The sequence below is a fragment of the Syngnathus leptorhynchus genome, chromosome 3 (genome assembly GCF_054491065.1).
Source record: "Syngnathus leptorhynchus isolate UIUO chromosome 3, UIUO_Slep, whole genome shotgun sequence".
Taxonomy (NCBI): Eukaryota; Metazoa; Chordata; class Actinopteri; order Syngnathiformes; family Syngnathidae; genus Syngnathus; species Syngnathus leptorhynchus.
This window is the reverse complement of record NC_141197.1, coordinates 6,441,363-6,455,944: the sequence shown is the minus strand read 5'-3', so window position 1 is coordinate 6,455,944 and position 14,582 is coordinate 6,441,363. Positions and strand designations below refer to the sequence as shown.

Here is a 14,582-nt window from a genome sequence, read left to right as displayed (position 1 = left end):
TCCAAAGTTCTTCAATTGGTTTACATTTTGGATAATTCTACAATAAATTTATTTGCATAAGACTTGAGCATAATGATAAACCAGGTACAGGTAATTGATGGAGCATGGTCTACATGCGGTTCCTGATCACAACTGAAGCAGACCTGAACTGAAATATATATTTTTTGAAGTGGAATTTTTTTGTTTATATACAAACCCATGACAACCTTTAGAAAGAGGTGATAAACCATCATTTATTCCATTGAAAATGGGGGATATTGCACTACCCCCCTAAAGAAATTTGCAAAAACGGGACGGTGTTTGGAGATCCATAAATCGGCAGATGCAACTTTGAATATGAGTGATGACTATAGGTTCAGATTACAATTTCAACATTTATCACTACATGGCATACATTTCTTAGTTGTTCTTACGCAGACTCTTTTGCTGCATTTGGGTAAGGTCGGAAGTAGAACTTTTCCAACCTTCAGCGAGGAAAACTGTACTAGAACGCCCCTTTGAACTGGGAGGTCTGAGTTGCAAAGTCTGGGGACAAAAAAAAGGGGTCAGAGTTCACGGACAGACAATATGACATCATCCGACAATGATGGCAACCTGGACACAGTCCGTAAATGGCAAAACTTAATTTAGAAAGATCATAAACATAGTTAGCTTTATTTATTTATCATTATTTTAATTTTGTTTTGCCTATGAGCAATACTTTGACAGAAAACCACCTAAGAGACATGAGTACAGGGTGTCCTCGGTTTACGTCGTCGATCCGTTCCTATGTATGTGATGTAAACCCAATTTCGGTAAAAATCGGAACAGTAATAAAACAGTAATAGTAAGAAAATGAAACAGTACAGTTGTAAAAGTAATAAAATAAAAAACGAAACAGTAATAAAACCATAATGCCATAATGAAAATGATAACAAAAAACGATAACATGCGAAAGATGACGCAACGGTCCAAAACGGCATAGGTGTACCATGTGAGTCGGTTCCACAGCCTCTCTCATGGTGTATTCTGTCGCTGGGCGCACCAACTAGTTCTAGTACGATGCTTACAACGCAAAATCACTTAGGTAGAAAAAAGGCTTTAAATATATAAAATAAAATACGAAAAATAATATAAGAAATAATACATACAGTATAGTATGATACGTGTGTCCATCCATCCATCCTCTTTCGCTTATTCGGGGTCGGGTAGCAGGGCAGCAGCATTGGAAGGGACTCCGAAACTTGCCTTTCCCCAGACACTTCATCCAGCTCATCCTGGGGGATCCCAAGGCGTTCCCAGGCCAGCCGAGAGATATAGTCTCTCCAGCGCGTCCTGGGTCGTCCACGAGGTCTCCTACCGGTGGGACATGCCCAGAAGACCTCCCCGGGGAGGCGTCCAGGAGGCATCCTGATGAGATGCCCGAGCCAACTCATCTGGCTCCTCTCAACGTGGAGGAGCAGCGGCTCTACTCAGAGTCCCTTCCGGATGACCGAGCTTCTCACCTTATCTCTAAGGGAGAGCCCGGACACCCTGCGGAGTAAACTCACTTCGGCCACTTGTATCCGAGACGTGTGTCGTAAACACGGAACAGCGTAACTCGAAGACGTCGTAAACCGAGGACCCCTTGTATTCGTGATTTTGCCTTTGTACACTGAGACAATGCATTTTTTTGCGAGGGGGTAGAATAAAAGAAATGTTTTGGTTGCACTCTACCTGAATGTTTAAGTGCCTCAGAACAATGAAGAATATCCTCTTTGTTATTAGGCTTAAATCGCTTTACACTTTATGCTGACATAACTACACTGGAGAATGGAGGCATTTAAGTATGACAGGGATATTCTAAAACAGCTCTAATTTATGCAAGTAATTGGTATATCGTAAAACTATGAAATGTATCCAATTAAAAAAAAAGTCTGAAAAAACAAATATCCAGACATTTAAAAGAAAAAAAACCCTCACCATTTTAAAAATAAAATCATGTTTATCATATCAAGGTCTATTTCTTTGTAGAATTCTAGGCCTAATAACCGCCAATTATGTTACATGGGTCGTACAGAACACTGACATGTCTCGCCACCATCTTTCTGCGACTGATAACCAAATGACACAATCGGCCGATCACAAATTTGCTGAATCAATGACAAATTGTAATAAATGCACTTTCTCATTTGAAGTCATTTGTGATGACATTTTGCTTGGACCTCTGAATAAATTGGTGGTTGGGTTGTGTGGTCTCTCTGATAAGACTCTTGTGTGTATTCTTCAAAATGCATGCACTTTGAACTTAGATTGCTGCATTTCATTAGTTTACCACTCAATGACAAGAAAAATCTACACACTGTCTCTTTAAGGATCCGACTTTAATTTGACCAGTTTAGAGGAAAACTTAAAAATAACATGGTCGTTTACAAGTTAGCTTTTCACCTGGGAGTCTTCCAAAGGCAAGGGAAAAAAAAACAAAGCTTGAGAAATGAAGCCAATTATAACAAGTGTCGGTAAATTTACACAATTTCTGAAATTAAGTTAAAAAAAATGCTATGGTTTGTAACATGTCGTACAAATAAGGTAGTAAGAACAAATCTGAATAGTACATGAGAAGAAATCAGCTTGTCATTGCTTATCACATCTACTTTGTATGCTAATTTGGCACCACATTCCATTCAAATGTCAAATGTTTGTTGTTTTTGTGTTCCGTGACTGAAACACCTCCCACAGACAATGCACACCTCATAGGTTGATGACTAAGTAGACAACCTGCGGTGGAGTCATTATGGCTAAATATGCTTGCCAAACAAGCGGTAGAAACCTCTATGCCTCCTCCCTTAATGTCCATTTGACACTCACGTGCCATCATGCAAATTGGGTTTTGCGCTAAGAGAACTACCTTTACAAAAATATGTCAATTTTACAGTAAATTTACTCTACAAAAAAATAGGGCTCATTGTGGTTGTTTGGAGCTAGAAAATCTCTAATCATCTATTTTCTGCACCGCTTATCCTCATCCAAGCTGACTTGGGCGAGAGGCAAGATACAACCTGTACCGGTAGCCAGCCAAGGCACATTTAGAAACACTAGCACTCACACCCACATAAGGACAATATGGCGTCCTCGTTGAACCTTTTTGGAATGTGAGAGGTAACTTCAAACCTTGAACATCAGAAGTGAGGAGGATTCACTAAATGTTAAACACTTGGCCTGCATTGAGTGACGTGCCAAACAATCGGCCTTTTTCAAAAGGCTTAGTCTATGATCAAAGGGTGCAATTATAAGTCTCTGTAACAAGATGAGGTTGGCACGTTACTTTGGTAAATGTTGCAGTGGTATGCTTTAATTCTCTCACTCTCTTTAATAAATACGTAGCAACAAAACACTTTTCTTGGGATATTTTCTTCTTTTTTTTTTTTTTTTTTTTTTTAAAAAGGGGGACTTTCTGGATTAGCTTGTGTAGCACCTAGCCATATGTGCAAAACAGTATTATCTTGATATTTTATGTACATTTTAAGAAAGCTTGGTAACAGAAATCCATATAAATCATAATCATTCCCTTGATATTTAGAGCTGGCACGTTGTCCAAGTTCAAAGCTTGGTAACAGAAATCCATATAAATCATTGTCATTCCCTTGATATTTAGAGCTGGCACATTGTCCAAGATCAAATAAAAATGTCTCGTCTCAAGAATGAGTTTGTTATTGTCATAAAGTGCAATTTTTGTCAGATGTTTGTTTGTTTAGGCGTACCACGGTGCATAGCAAGATCAAGACGGTGTGATCCGGATATCAAAATGAATTGTAAAGGTTCATGAATAACCATTATTCGATAGGAAGTAGTGAGGATGTCCTGCTTGTTTTTGGTTTTAGTCTTTCCGTGTGGTGGTCGAGCAAGACGAGCAGCCCTTGATGTTCAAACAGCCACGGTTGACAGGAGAGCCATGACTGACACACCAGAGAAAATGAGTAGGGTCTGAAGTAGGGAGTCCCTGCAAAACAAAAGCTTTAACACTCGGAATCAGAGGTATGAAACACATATTCTAGTAATGGTCAATGTCATATGTATCAAACCTCAAACTGGATTCTTCAAGCAGGTCAGGAACTACATTCACCAAAGCTATGTAGAGAAAACCTCCAGAGGTGAATGGAAGAATCCAGAAAGTAGCATTTTCTGAAAACAGTAGATCAGTGCTGTAAGCTCTCGTGATGTTTGATAGAATGTAATCACAAATTTTGGAAAACATACTACCTGTGCCTTTTGGTGACTGAGAACATAAAGCAAAGCAAGCCCCAAGGACACCAACCAGTGCGGTGTACAGCTGCATACGGGCGGCACTCCACCGATCGAACCCGGCTCGGAGCAAAATGGCAAAGTCACCCACCTATGGACAAAGACACAACTTGTATGGCTGGAATGGAAGCAATTCAAGGCAAATGTAAGTTAACTGAACTCAAAGACTATTTGTTCAACATATTCAGGTGCAGGAAATCTCACCTCGTGTGGGATTTCATGGAGCAAAATAGCAAAAGTGGTAAGAAAGCCAACCTGCAAGCAAAGTAATATTGGTTAAATTCCTTTGACTACTCTGCATATCATGAAAACTCTGAAAAACAACCTTTTAAGCGAGAGCATTCATGTTATGTGTCATATGGCTATAGTTTGTGCAAGAGCACTAGTGAAATGACGTACACGTGTGTGCGTCAGTGTGTTTGAGACATTGAGCTAACTTCCTCTCTGGCACATACATCCACAGCTCCTGCTGACAACCGTATGTCATGCCAGCTGGACACATCTTGTTCCAAAAACGATATATGGTGATCTACTCAGTACATAGCAGTCCAAATTTCTCATGATGAGCCCATTTGCAATTTAAGAGTTATACAAGTAATCTGGAGGGAAAATAAAATTGGAGTTTCATTTCACATTTTGAATACATTTATAACACTTGGTATTGACGATATATGTACAATAAGTGTTTCAATCCTGCAAACTGGTTGAAATACTGTCAGCTCATATTTAACTTTGTCTTAATAATAATTGACTGCAGAAATTAGGAAAGGGAAGACGCAGTAGTCATGGCAACGTGACCTACACCTGAACCTCGATTTTACACGGACTTTGGGGTCCAGAATTTGGGAATCGCGTGAACCCCGAAAGCACGTTGTTTTGAAAGTCCTGATTTTTGAAAAATGTTTTTCGACAGCCGTTACATTGAAAGTCTTGTTTTTGGAGAAAGGCATGTTTTTAGGCAGCCGAAGCGGTTCTTTGTTACGTTAATTTACGTAAAGCATGTTGTTGGGTAGCCAAAGGGGTTCGTTTGCCGTGCGTCACCTAGAACGCGCCGCACACGTCGAAGCCCGACATTTTATTAGAAGAGAAGCAATACGCAGATGAAAATATCAGGCAGAATGAGAAATACATTTTGATGCTATGTGAATTGGATGGAAGAGAGAATAAAGTGGCATAAGTGGCACTTGTATTGGTGTCATTCATTATAATCACGGTGTTCTGCTGACTGCCTGATCTCTACACAAAAGCAAAAACTAAAGTCAATAGAAACTTGCAGTCCTTCGCTTCCAAATTTTCCCAAATGTATTTCTTTTGGCTGCATTCCAGCAAGAATAAATAGTTTCTTTCATCTTTTTTATTTTATTTGTGTTTTTTTTCTTATTAACTTCAAAATGTGGTCCTGTATTTGTTGTTGGTGTATTGTAATTAACTACATGAAACAGTTTGAGTTCTCTCTTTGAAAATTGCTGCCATTGTTTGAATAAAATCCACTTACTCGTTACATTCAATTACGCAAGTATATAAAATGCTGTGCCTGGCTAGTGTCACCTATGAGTTATTTACAAGCATGTCTAGTCAAAATAATCAGAGGGGTTAACGTTTTTTTAATTACATGCACACAGTTGCTCACCTTCTTGCTTACAAGGAAGCTCCCTGCGACAGCCAGTCCATGTGTAAAGTTGTCAATGCAGTTGGCCAGTAGATTAAGGTAGCCACTTGTCTGAAATATAGTGCAGTTATTGAGGTGATACAATTGCATTCGGCTGAAAGTTGTAAGACATGAACAGATGTGGTGGTAAATGTATGTGTATCAAACGTGATTGGCAAGTTCTGTCTCTATGGCTTGGATAGCCGATGCTTGAATTGTAAAGACACGAGTCGCTTTACTCCATTAATAAAAAGGTACACGGTTTAGAATTTGGTGCCATCACACGTCGCAGGCTTACCACAGGGTCTTCAGCAGAGGTGCAAGCAAAATTTCATGACAAACAAGTTCTAGTATTCCTATAAGATACCAACTACGAATATTGCACATACACCTTGTAGCCATTGATCCAGCAAATTTGCGATTTCTTATCCCCTTTGGCGATCCGTAGCAGAAAGCCCTACTAGACCTACGAAGATGGAGAAAAATGTATGTTTTTGCATATTATTGATATTGTAAGTGGGGTTTTAGCATGACTGAACAATGGGGAAAAACATTCAATTTTTACACACTGTCCTTCTAATTAAGAGATCCATGGCATATGACTAACTTGTTTTGATTTAGTTGATGACTGGTTTAGACATCATGAATACTCGCATTAATCATCATTTAACATTTTCCTGGTAAATGAGATCAGGGAGTGGAATGAGAAACATGACCTATTAAAACAGCATGTTCCATTATGATACAATAAATCATGACCTTTAACAACCACTTCTGGACAAAAGCATGTTACCACACCTTTTTAATGACCAGCACACCCACAAGCACACAGGTACGCATTTAAAACTGGTCTAATTCATGCCCAGAAAATGGCAACTGGACAAGTCACATTCCATGCTCTAAGCTGATGCTCAGTGAGTTAGTATTTCCTGGATTTTTTTTCAACGCCCACAAACTACTACCAAATTAGAGACTGGTATGCCAGGAATGATTGTACTCAGTCTTTAAACTTCATCATATCAATTAACTGCAACATATCATCGTGAGCTGCTCGATGTAGCACTGATCAGCGTGTCCGACTCACAGTTAGGAGGGTGTGGGTTCGAGTCCACCTCTGGCCCTCCCTGTGTGGAGTTAGCATGTTCTCCTCGTGCCCGCGTGGGTTTTCTCCAGGCTCTACAGTTTCCTCCCACATCCCAAAAACATACTTAGTAGGCCGATTGAGCACTCCGAATTCCCCCTAGGTGAGTGTGAGTACGAATGGTTGCTGGCAACCGGTTCAGGGTGTCCCCCGCCTACTGCCCGATGACTGCTGAGATAGGCTCCAGCACGCCCGCAACCCCCGTGGGGACATGGGGTATAGAAAATGGATGGATATTATCATCAGGCATGTGTTCATCTACTGCACATCCAAAACAAAAGCATATGCTTCATCGTGGCCATTTGGTTTTAGGTACACAGCAAATGTTTGCTCATCAGCATACATACCTTGACTTTTCCAGACGCTTCCTGCAGACTCTGACGCTTGGAAGATTTTTGTGACTCAGTACGAGTCCCATTTCCATGTAACACAGCAGCCTTTCCACTGTAAACTGAAGTTGGCTGTTTCACCGGAGGGGAGGGGGGGGATAAAAAAAAAAAACGAATGAATTATTATTTTTTTTATAATACTACTACCCCTTTGGCGTGACACAAACCATTAACAATTGACCAATTGGCGAAAATGTCTCTTCCAAACACCAGAATGTGAATGTCTGCTTTAATTTACAATTCGAAATATAACAGGTTTCATGGAAAACCTCAAACAGTTGTGTGAAGGTATGACTGACTGATGGAAACAATAAGCACCAGACAGAAAGTCTGGAGCGAACACATTGTCATCAGCGATGAGAGCCTTCTTTTGTGAAGAGACTGGATATCTAAAGGCCTCTCATGAGTTGGCTAAAACATGATGAATACATCATGATGAAGTCAGTTATCCAAAAATAGGGATGAGCAATTTTTGGCCCATGCGGCCCATGACCACACTTTGAGTGAACCATTGATTTAAAACAAAACGAAAAAAATACCTCAATATTGTTTTGTTTGTTTATTTATTTATTTTGGAACACAATGGGGAAACATCACGGAAAAAAGCAAGAATCCAATCCATCTTCCTTCCTTTACTTCAGAAATGCTATTATGAACTTATTTAGCTATAAAGTAAAATAATTTCTAAATAAAATATCAACTCTTGGATTTGCATGTCAGATTGTGTGGGTGACTGTATTTGAATAAATATACTGCATTGAGGGTGAGCTACAGAACTTACAGTAGTGTTAAAATTCATGTCTGAACGTGACGGCGGATCTTTGTGTCCTTCTTGCTCTGAGAACATCATCTCTAGGAGAAGGAATGCCAGCAGGCCAGTGATTACCCACAAGCCCTGTGTCATGTAGTGTTTTTCTTTGCTGGCTGGAGAAAGAGGAAACAATATTTGTGATAACCAACATGATTCCACTCCAATAAGCATGCAATGTACAGAAACAGCGCAGGAGCTGTGTCGTTGGCCAATGAAATGTATTGCAGGAGATAAAAAATGGAGTAAGAAGGATAAGATACTACAATTTAAGATTAGGAATGATAGAATGTGTGAAATAGTGATGGAAAGATGACCCACCTGTAGAGCCAGAGTGCGCCCATGCTTCAGGCAGGAGGTGAAGGAATACATCACCAAGAAGACCGCCGATAGCAAAGCTCAAAAGCCTCTTCAGCTTCTGGTGTCCAGCTACAAATAACAAAAAAAGGCATGGCACTAAATGTACAGGATGGAAACAAAACTAACAATGTAATTTCATAAAATTCCATTCTCTTTGCATATTGAATAAATATTTACAGTAGGGAAATTTACAAATCCAAAAATGAGCTAAAACAGACCTCCAGACCTGGCTCATTAATGGATCGTTCAGAATTACCAAGTAACAGCCTTTAAATAAATGACTGAAAGAAGATCTGTATCAACCAAATTATTATTATTTTGCACTCGCTCCCTGCAAACATTTACTCAAACTGCAGAATGGAACCATGATAAGATGGGAGGGGACAATATCGAGGGCCACAAACCTCAAGATGGTTTAGTTTACGTTTGATTGCCCTAGTCAACAAATTAAGAATATATAATAATAATAATAATAATAATAATAATAATAATAATAATAATAATAATAATAAAACAAAGCAGAGAAGCAAGTAAACCTTTGTAGATTTTTAATTGCGCTAATTTCGAATTTGTATTTTTTTTACTAGCACATCAGGTTTTACTTATTTTGATGATAATAATAATAATTATCATAATAATAACAGATTTAGGGACACAAATGCATCTGTGTTGTTGACCAGTGTTAGCAAAGCACAGCAGTGGAGACAACTATTTGTACTTTAATTTACTAGGACCTGAATTTGCACTGTTACAGTGCCGCTACTGTATATAAAATTTTGTTTCAATTTACTTTTTTCACTGTCTTTGTGGTTGTCCCATTGCTATATGTGAAGTGCGCTAAATGTGTCAGGAAATGCTACATGTGCAAGGACAAAAATAGTGGTAGACAAAATACAGTCATTATAAACTGTTATAGACAGCTAAACATAGGGAGGAAAGAGTGTGCTTGCGTGCACGTGTGTGCGTGTTGGGGGTTCAACCGTAATCGAGAATATTTCTTCCCGCTTGAAGGCAAGTTAGACTGCCACCCAATATGGATCTGTAAACCACTGTTACATATTGTGCTGAAAGCAGGATATACATTAAAATCAAGGTACACACAAACTCCATATAGCATTTCCAACAAATTCTGGCCAGCGGTTGACACAGCACATCAGGTAAATACAGAAAGATCTTTGAAAATTGCGGCATGACTAGATAAAAAATGCAGTTGGACGTTGAAATCTTAGTGTAATTTGAGTGAAAATTTGTTTTACGTTCATGAACCAATATTTGATTCTGATAAAACCCATGTTCCTCATAAATGCATGATGTAAGAGCATTATCAAGTATTGTATAAGTACTTTGTGTCCAGTACTTAAATGTAAGTACTGTACTTGTATTCACAGTTGTGGTATAGGTTCAATTCACAATAGCTGGGCATACGCAGACAGTGATCCGAAATTGTTTTAATATACTGCAGACCATAGCACCATCTTGTGAAATATGAATAATACAGGTTAACTGTCCTACCTTCGGTTTTAAGGGCTGCTCCGGCTTCAATTGGAATGACGAGCAAGGGGAAAATTCCACTGAGACCTACAACAACTGAGCCCACGAGGGACAAAGCCCAAACATGAGCATGCTCACTAGCTAGAAAGCCTGCCAGCACATGGAGGCCTTGGAGGTCATCAGTCAAGTTGGGACCTGGTCTTGCAGCTGTGGCTGTTGCGTGAACCATGGCTGTTTGAGTCATCTTCTGGCCTGACACCAGCTCGGAGGTCAACATCAACAGAAGGACTATGATAAACAGAGAAGATACAGCCCAGCTGGGGCTTCGACAGCTTTTAGCCTTCATCCGTCCCATGGTCCAAAGAACGCGTGTAACCGGTAATTCTGTAACGATAGGAACATATGGTAGTTTAGTACAATATATATAAATTCGCGTCTGGTTTTCCTCATGATATTCTTTGTGAGTTAGCGATATATGTATATTTATCAGCTCAGGGAATATGATACAGTTGCGCGTCGGTTGCACCAAACATTAATAACCACAGAGAAACTGTACACTCGCAGTTAGCCCAATAGTGTGCGTTTCTTTGCCACGGGGATCTACCATGCAGAAAATCTGAGCAAGAACATAGTCTGCGGTGCAATACACAGAGTTGTTATTGCAACTTTAGAATGTTCCTTACACTGTAAAGAAAAGAAATAAAGCAGGTACATATCACTTTGTTCACTATGTTCTTATGCTTTCTTTGACTTGCTGCCATGTCCATTTCACAGTGCTGTACCATAGTTAATACATAAATACATAACCATTACTCTATCAATATTTATTACATAATAAACCACTTAAAATTGGCCACGAATTAAACTTATTTGAGCAAATCTCTCATAAGTGCACAGACTTAACTCGTGGACTAAATGCACACCTGGAGTACCATTTTTAAATGTATTTAATGTTTGCACCATGCTTAGGAGTGAAAAATTAAGCAATGGGTTTTTAGAATAGGTGTTCTTACACGTTGACACTGTCATCAATTTTCTGCTGGGTGTTTTGCTGAGGCTGCCACGTCAAATGACACTCCATATGCTCCCTTTTTTTGTGAATACACACAAAGCTTAAGATGAGAGCCTGGGTCAACAAAAGATAACCCCTGTCGTGGTACCGCTTATCTCCAATTGCAGTTTTAGAATTTGTCGATCCAGATCATGCAATCAAAGCATGGCTTCGTAGTATGCCCCACACAGTAAAATGGGGTGAGCTTTAGACTTCAGATGCGGAAAGTTGATCGTTTAGCTCAGCAACGAACCTGATCGTCAATACCGCTAAATTGTATGAAGTTATTATTGTTCATCAAGTTTGTTTAATATTGCTAAGGAAAAAAAACAAGACAAACTAATTGATTACTTGTCGATTTAATTGATTAATTTGACACCTCTGGTCTCGATATTTGCTAGTTCATGCATGAACACATTAAGTGTACAATGTCCGTCTGAGAGGAAAATATTTTTCCGTGTTTGTTGTAATTCTAATCTCTCATTTCTAACTGAACTTGTGCATGGCACTGCAGAACAACTGTCCACAAAATCTGGTAACAGCAGTGACGATGCTCGAGCTGCTGGCAACAGAGCAGATAACAACAAGAAAAGACATGGAGAAGGAGCCGTTCAAGATCAACTAAACATCTGACACAAACAAAAATGAATGCGTTAATCAGCAGATGTGTTGTTGACGAAATGCTCTCATTGACAACGCCCTAATTGCCAAAATACCAATGATAGGAGGGACCTTTTCCACCATGCAGTTATCATTTGTCGCTCTCTTCAATGCTGCCATAAGGACTGTACACAACAAAAGCTATCTTGGTGTGGCTGCTCATTGAGTAGACCCGCCTAGTGAAAGAGATGCCAGCTTGAACTGCGCAGTTGAACATTAGTAAAACCTTACTTTCCGTACCTTCTAAAGCAGTGATGACAAGATCAGACCCACCACATGACTTTGTGGCCTGTGAAAGCTAATCATGTCTATCAACTTCCAGGATTTTTACTCAAATTTTTACAAACATTTTTAAAATGTAACAAATAACTGAGATTTTGGAAGCTTTTTGTAACCAACAATAATTGAAACATTAACCTTGACTTCTGAACGTTTTGAGCACAATGTATGGGGACGGGTACTTTTTTTTGGTATGGATTGATTTTGGTCGGTACTAACGATTCGTGTGAAATCAAACGGTCATGTTTCAGTGTGGAAGTACAATAGTTGTCAATTTTCAATAACACACGAGTGTACCCACGATGAGCAGTGTACCCATGGTAATATGACATAACCAGCAAGATTTGCTCGCAGCCAAGCTAAACAAATACACTAGATGAAGTAGATTGTTGTGATGGCAAAGCCTCACACTTCCCAGCATGCTACACAATAATAAGTCTCGCTCTTTTTTTTTTTTTTTTTTAAATCAGTGTAGCTTTACTATGTTTTTTATAGTTAAATTAATTTCATTACATAAAAACAAAGACGGGTTTACAGGAAAATGCTAAATTTAAATTTAATTGAACAATAAAGCAAAAAGACCAAATCATACTTCCTGATTTTTTCAACAGGAAATGTTTACCTTTCGCATTTAAATAACCCATACAGAAATACTTCCATTATGGTTTTATTTTTCTACTTTTACATCATTGCTGTAAAGAAATTCAATTAATACCACAATACGAATTTCAGGCCATAATCTCTATGCCCTCAGTCTAGGTTTGAAGTAGCCAAATCTAACAACAAAAAAAAAGGATTTATTTAATTTTTGATTACATGTTACATATATGCTCAAAGAGCACGCAAAGTACCAGTTGCAATTTTGGAAACACCTTCTAATTCTGTGTTGTTGATTTTCATTATCAAAAAATCCCTGAACTGTAGAGGAATACTTAAGTCATCAACATTATGAAGAAATCTTGATGGATTTATTTGGTGAATGAAAACTTGCTACTCAAAATAGAATGCTTTATGATATAGTTTCTTCAAATAAGTCAACTTTTAACTTTGAACAACTTGGTGCTGTCAGTCAGCTTTATGAGGTGGGATGATGCTTTATGACCAGGAATGACTTTCAACAAAAGATGAATGACTGGATGTTAGGAGCTAGTGCTAAATTTGTCCTCATCAGTTCTATTTTTTTTTTAAAGTCATTGTAAAACTGTTTGAAGGAAATTATTCATGCATTAAGTTGTATGCATAACTTGTAAGTAATGCAGTACTTTGATAGTGAAGTTAAAGTACAAATATTGAATGCGATTCATTAACTGTTATAGAGAAATTATTTTTGGAAAACGCTTGAAAACAGTTTTCCAAAGCAAGCTATGCGGCAATTTTTTTCGCACAACACTGAATTAAAGCATCTTGTTCAAAGTTTTAGTTATGTCGAAAATACTTGAATGTAATCCGACAGAACATCCAAACATTTGTTGACAAGTTTATAAAATCAACTCTCATCAGTCTGACAGTGTATCAATTGTCAAGGACTTTCAGGGGGGGGAAAATACATAACATACTGCAGATTTTTAGAACAAACCATGCATATTTAATCAAACAGTCACAGTTGAAAACTGAGTAATGGCCTAATGAGAGTTTCGTTAGTCTAAACTAGTTCCATGCAAGCGCGTCAAGTTAGCAAGCTAACGCTAGCTCGATAAAAACACTGACGTGCTAAAGTCAAGAGCGACGACGCATGAAATCAGTATTGGGCAACACAAGCATCACTTGCACTGATTAGTTGGTGCCATGGCACACAGACCATTTTACAATTCAAATACCTTCAGGTTAAAGCAGTCTTTGCACCAGAGTGTCCCTGCCATCCAGGCCAACTTCATGGAAGCTGCCTTCTTGCGCCGCACACTTGACAGGATCCCCGTCTAGCAACCGAAGGCAGGAATGCTCCGGCCGCAGCTGCCTTGGAGAAGCACAGCAGCACCCCCCCCCCCCCTTTTTTTTTTTTTTTTGCTCCAAGAGCCACGTATGAAGTTCCTGCAGGGGAAAAAAGCTGGCGACGGAGAGAAGGAAATATGACAAGTTGATGATCACGCCCCACAAAACAAAACAAAACACCTAAGGAAGGAATACTGTACATGCTGTGTAGGGATGTGCGTGTTTTAGGACGCAAAATTATTGCAGAAGTCCCATGGCGTCCCATTTAATCACAATAATGCTTTATCCGCTTCAAACTTACACAGGTTCAACGTGCACTATATATATATATATATATATATGTATATATATATATATATATATATATATATATATATATATATATATATATATATATATATATATATATATATATATATATATATATATATATATACACACACATACACAAAAACGCACGCACACACACACACACACACACACACACACACACAAACACACACACACACACACACACACACAGTATTACTTCCAAAATCCATTTAGTTACATTTACTAGTTACTTT

At 38.7% G+C, this 14,582-nt stretch overlaps 1 protein-coding gene across 2 annotated transcripts; it reads right to left on the bottom strand.

Annotated features, from left to right (window-relative positions):
- Positions 1 to 3,366: 3,366 nt before the first annotated feature.
- slc39a13 (solute carrier family 39 member 13) lies at positions 3,367 to 14,170 on the bottom strand. 2 transcript variants are annotated; one of them, XM_085907895.1, is made up of 10 exons: positions 13,905 to 14,170; positions 10,119 to 10,481; positions 8,568 to 8,675; positions 8,220 to 8,362; positions 7,397 to 7,510; positions 5,891 to 5,980; positions 4,465 to 4,515; positions 4,219 to 4,351; positions 4,041 to 4,140; positions 3,367 to 3,958 (listed from the first exon to the last, which is right to left on the bottom strand). In XM_085907895.1, the coding sequence occupies exons 2-10, from the start codon at positions 10,450 to 10,452 to the stop codon at positions 3,883 to 3,885; spliced, it is 1,149 nt and encodes a 382-aa protein (XP_085764021.1). In that variant the 5' UTR covers positions 10,453 to 10,481; positions 13,905 to 14,170; the 3' UTR covers positions 3,367 to 3,882. The 2 variants fall into 2 exon arrangements, with proteins under 2 accessions (XP_085764021.1, XP_085764022.1); XM_085907896.1 differs by lacking the exon at positions 13,905 to 14,170 and adding an exon at positions 10,638 to 10,719.
- Positions 14,171 to 14,582: the final 412 nt, after the last annotated feature.

Coding starts and splice junctions, on each gene's coding strand:
- slc39a13 (XM_085907896.1), bottom strand. CDS start 10,704: ATGGTAGATCCCCGTGGCAAAGAAACGCACACTATTGGGCTAACTGCG. Junction 5,981..7,396: donor AAGCGTCTGGAAAAGTCAAG/GTATGTATGCTG, acceptor ACTATATTTCAG/ACAAGTGGCTACCTTAATCT. Junction 4,516..5,890: donor GCTTCCTTGTAAGCAAGAAG/GTGAGCAACTGT, acceptor CTTTGCTTGCAG/GTTGGCTTTCTTACCACTTT.